General features: G+C 71.8%; 1 protein-coding gene across 1 annotated transcript; it reads left to right on the top strand.

Moving 5' to 3' along the window:
• Positions 1–200: 200 nt before the first annotated feature.
• On the top strand, positions 201–4,041 carry PRDM8 (PR/SET domain 8). Its single transcript, XM_017840220.1, has 4 exons — positions 201–325; positions 1,707–1,927; positions 2,146–2,377; positions 2,511–4,041. Exons 2-4 carry the CDS (start codon positions 1,709–1,711, stop codon positions 3,890–3,892), a joined length of 1,833 nt encoding a protein of 610 aa, XP_017695709.1. The 5' UTR covers positions 201–325; positions 1,707–1,708; the 3' UTR covers positions 3,893–4,041.
• The last annotated feature ends 49 nt before the right edge of the window (positions 4,042–4,090 follow it).

A 4,090-nucleotide genomic window follows, 5' to 3' on the forward strand; every position in this document is an offset into this window, starting at 1 on the left:
CCCCTTCGCCGCAGGTGCCCGGTGGCAGCGGGGCCAGGTGAGGGGCGGGCAGGCGGGCGGGCGGGCTGCGAGCGGGCAGCCCCGAAGGGGTTAACGGGAGGGACGTGGGCTGTCACGCGTCATTGGGCAGATTATGTGCAGCAAACAAAAAGTGTGTGTCTGCGTGCCAGCCCCTCACTGCACCGGGTCCGTCTGCACCGCGCGCCTCCCGCTCCGCCGCCCGCCCGGCCCGGCCCGGCATGGAGCGGCGCTGAGAGCCCGGGGCAGCCAGCCCGGAGCCGCCTTTGTGCCACTGTCGGGGCGAGGATTATCCCCACCGTCCCTGGTGAGTACCGGCGGAGGGGCCCCGCCGCCCCCCGCGCCTCGCCGCCCCGGAGCGGGAACAATGCCGGGGATGGCCGTGCTGCCGGCGGCCCTGCCCGGGGTGCGGGGCCCTGCCCGAGCTGTGGAGCCCGGCGGCGGAGCCTCCGGGAGCGGCCCCGGCGCCGCCCGGCCCGGACAAAGGGCGGCCAGGGGAGATAGCGCCGCGGGGCCGGGGGCGGTCCGGGCGACCGGGGAGATGCGGCGCCGCGGGGATCCGTACGGGGCCCACCGGTGCCGGGGGGAAAGTTCGGCGAGGGCCGCTCGGTGCCGGTGGTTTCGTTTGGCGAAATCATCCCTTCGGGGAAGGGATGCGCCGGGCAGCGGCGGAACGGGGAGGGCGGCGGGGAGGCGGCCAGAGCCCTCTGTCCGCGGCCCTCGTTCTCGGGGAGGGCCCGGGACCCCCCGCCGCCCCCGCCGCCGCTCCAGGGGGCGAAGTTCCCGGGGTGGCGGGGATCCGGTTTTACCCCGAAATCGAGGGACCGGCGGCTCGGCGGGGCCGTGTCCGGTGCGAGCGGCGGCGGCCGTCAGCAGGCGCACCGGGAGGAGCACCGGTCTTTTCCCGAGCCAGCCCCAAATGACGGATTTCGATGCCAGATGGGGCGGGGAGAGGCAGCCGTGCGCTAATCGGGTCGGGAAGGGCGAGGGCACCGCAGCCGGGCGCGATGCTCCCTCCCCGGCCCCGCTCCCTGCCCGCTGTCCGCGCCCCACCAGCTGCCCGCCGCCCGGATCCCTCCCTCCGTACCGCACGGCAGCCGGGGCTCTCCCTGCACCATAAATAAGCGTGTCGAGGTAAAAATAATTACCTCTGCTTGCTGCTTTTAATTAAAGTCTCGGAGGGAAAGTGCTGGATTATGGTAATGAGCAGCCATACGTTCCCCTTGTCGCGCGGAGCGGGAGGTGAGCTGACACGCAATCGGCGACAATGACAAGCCACTGGAACCCACCCGCTCCCCCGGCGCAGCCCGGCCCGGCTCCGGGGGTTACCGGAGATCCGCCGCCGCTCGGTGCCCGGCGCCCGCTCGGGACAGGACCCGGCCGGTGGGACTCCCGGGTCGCTGCCCGGAGCCGGCTCCGCCGCGACCGCTGAAACAGTCTATCATCGCGGCAGCGTCCCTGCACTTTGCCTCCGCTCGCAGCTCCTCGCCTGCTTTATTTTTTTTTATTTCAGACCGGAGAAACTGCTCGCCTACCTAATTTTTTTTTTAATTTTTTGGGATTTTTTCTTGATTTTTTTATTTAACAATTCAAGTTAATTTTAATTTGTTTTCCGGCGCATCTCGGTGCACCGCTGAGCGGGACCTGCTGCGGTAACGGCCCTGCTCTGTCCCTCTCTCTGTCCGCAGGGATGGAGGACGCCGGCGTCCAGCGGGGAATATGGGACGGGGACGCCAAGACGGTCCAGCAGTGCTTGACTGACATTTTCACCAGCGTTTACACCACCTGCGACATCCCGGAAAATGCCATTTTCGGCCCCTGCGTCCTGAGCCACACGTCCCTCTACGACAGCATCGCCTTTATCGCCCTCAAGTCCACCGATAAGCGCACCGTCCCCTACATATTCCGGGTAAGAGCCGCTCGTCTCCGGGCTCAGCCGCTCGCCACGTCGGCCGGTGCCCGAGAGCGTCCCCGCCGCGGAGCGCAGCTCGGCCGGGGGACCCCCCGCCGCCGGGAGGCTGTCCCCGAGGGCAGAGCCGCGCCACCGCTCCTCCTGCTGCTGCCCGTCCCCGTCCCGTCGGTCGGTCGGTCGGTCTGTCGGTCTGGTGGATTAACGTGGGGTTTCAGGTGGACACGTCGGCGGCGAACGGCTCGTCCGAGGGGCTGATGTGGCTGCGGCTGGTGCAGTCGGCCCGGGAACGGGAGGAGCAGAACCTGGAGGCCTACATCAAGAGCGGGCAGCTCTTCTACCGCTCTCTGCGCCGCATCGCTAAGGACGAGGAGCTGCTGGTGTGGTACGGGAAGGAGCTCACCGAGCTGCTGCTGCTCGGACCGGCCCGGGCCCCTGCCCGCACTAACGGTGAGTGCCACGCGCGGCCGCCGGGGGGTTCGGGGTCGGTTGTCGGCTTTGGGGACCCCGCGCCCCTGTTCCCCGAACTCTCCGGGGATACCACGTCAGCGGCCCCGGCTGACGGTGCTCCCTCCCGCCGCAGGCTCTCCGCCCTTCGCCTGCCCCGAGTGCAGCCAGCGCTTCCAGTTCGAGCTGCCCTTCGCCGCACACCTCCGGTTCCGCTGCCCCAAGAGGCTGCACGGCCCCGACACCGGCCCCGCCGCCGAGGCTGCCGGCGGCAAGGACGTCGCCGGCAAGGAGCAGGAGCCCGGCAAATTCGGGAAGCCCGGCGGGCCGCCGCACCACCCCTTTCCCGGTCCCGACGGCGGCCCCACCGCCAGCACCAAGCCCTCCACGGACTTCCACAACCTGGCGCGGGAGCTGGAGAATTCCCGCGGCGGGCGCGGCGGGTCCCCGGGGCGGCCGACGCCTGGCGAGGGCGGCCCCGAGGCGGCGGCCGGGAAGGCGAAGAGGCGGTTCCCCGACGAGGAGGATCGCGGGCCCGGCGCGGCGCGGGGTCGCTTCCCGGCGGAGCGGCCGGGGCTGCCGGCGGCGCCCAAGGAGGAGCCGGGCTGCGCCCCGCAGCAGCAGTACCGCGCCGCCGGCTCATACTGCGGGCTGGAGGAGGGCGGCCGCCTCTTCGCGCCGCCCAGCCCGGAGACAGGGGAGGCCAAGCGCAGCGCCTTCGTGGAGGTGAAGAAGGCGGCCCGCGGCCCCGAGCCCGACGGCGGCCCCGAGGAAGGCCCGGAGCGCGGCTCCCCGGGGGCGGGTGGCGCGGAGCCGGGGCTGTGCCCCCGCGGCGGCGCGGGGGGCCCGCTGGCCGCCCGCCTGGACGGCGGCAGCCCGGCGCGGGGCAGCGCCTTCAGCACGGTGCCGCAGCTCGGGGCCGGCCCCGGCGGGCCCGGCGGCGGCGCGGCCGAGGAGCGGAAAAGCGCCTTCTCGCAGCCCGCCCGCTCCTTCCCGCACGTCCCGCCGCTGGTGCTGGGCCCGAAGCTGGGAGGGCTGGGCGAGCCCTGCCCCGACGGCGCCGCCGCCCCCGCCCGCCTGTACACCGCCGAGGCGCTGGCCGCCAAGCTGCCGGGCGGCGGGGAGGCGGCGGGCGGCGGCGGGGGCGGCGGCGGGGGGCTGCCCAAGCAGAGCCCCTTCCTCTACACCACGGCCTTCTGGCCCAAGAGCTCGGCGGCGGCGGCGGTGGCGGCGGCGGCGGCGGGGCCGCTGCAGCTGCAGCTGCCGTCGGCGCTGACGCTGCTGCCGCCGTCGTTCACCTCGCTGTGCCTGCCGGCCCAGAACTGGTGCGCCAAGTGTAACGCGTCCTTCCGCATGACCTCGGACCTGGTCTACCACATGCGCTCACACCACAAGAAGGAATACGCGCTGGAGCCCCTCGTCAAGCGCCGCCGCGAGGAGAAGCTCAAGTGCCCCATCTGCAATGAGTCCTTCCGCGAGCGCCACCACCTCTCCCGCCACATGACCTCCCACAACTAGCGGGGACCCCCCCGGCTCTGGGGACTCGCCCGGGACCCCCGCCCGGGGACCCCCGCGCTGCCCGCAGCTCCCGCCCTTCCCCTTCGATGCACGCGTTTCCACTGTCTGGGGAGGGGCGGGGAGGGCAGAGGTAGAGGAGGAGGAAAAAAAGAAGAAACAGAAGAAGAAGAAGAAAAAAAAAGAAGGTAAAAAAAAAAA

The sequence above is a fragment of the Lepidothrix coronata genome, unplaced genomic scaffold (genome assembly GCF_001604755.1).
Source record: "Lepidothrix coronata isolate B3197 unplaced genomic scaffold, Lepidothrix_coronata-1.0 Scaffold1262, whole genome shotgun sequence".
NCBI lineage: Eukaryota > Metazoa > Chordata > Aves > Passeriformes > Pipridae > Lepidothrix > Lepidothrix coronata.

What these genes read in the sequence shown, in the direction of transcription:
- PRDM8 (XM_017840220.1), top strand. Translation starts at nt 1,709, where the DNA reads ATGGAGGACGCCGGCGTCCAGCGGGGAATATGGGACGGGGACGCCAAG. An exon ending in CCGTCCCCTACATATTCCGG is followed by an intron (nt 1,928 to 2,145) that starts GTAAGAGCCGCT and finishes GTGGGGTTTCAG; the next exon opens with GTGGACACGTCGGCGGCGAA. An exon ending in GGCCCCTGCCCGCACTAACG is followed by an intron (nt 2,378 to 2,510) that starts GTGAGTGCCACG and finishes CTCCCGCCGCAG; the next exon opens with GCTCTCCGCCCTTCGCCTGC.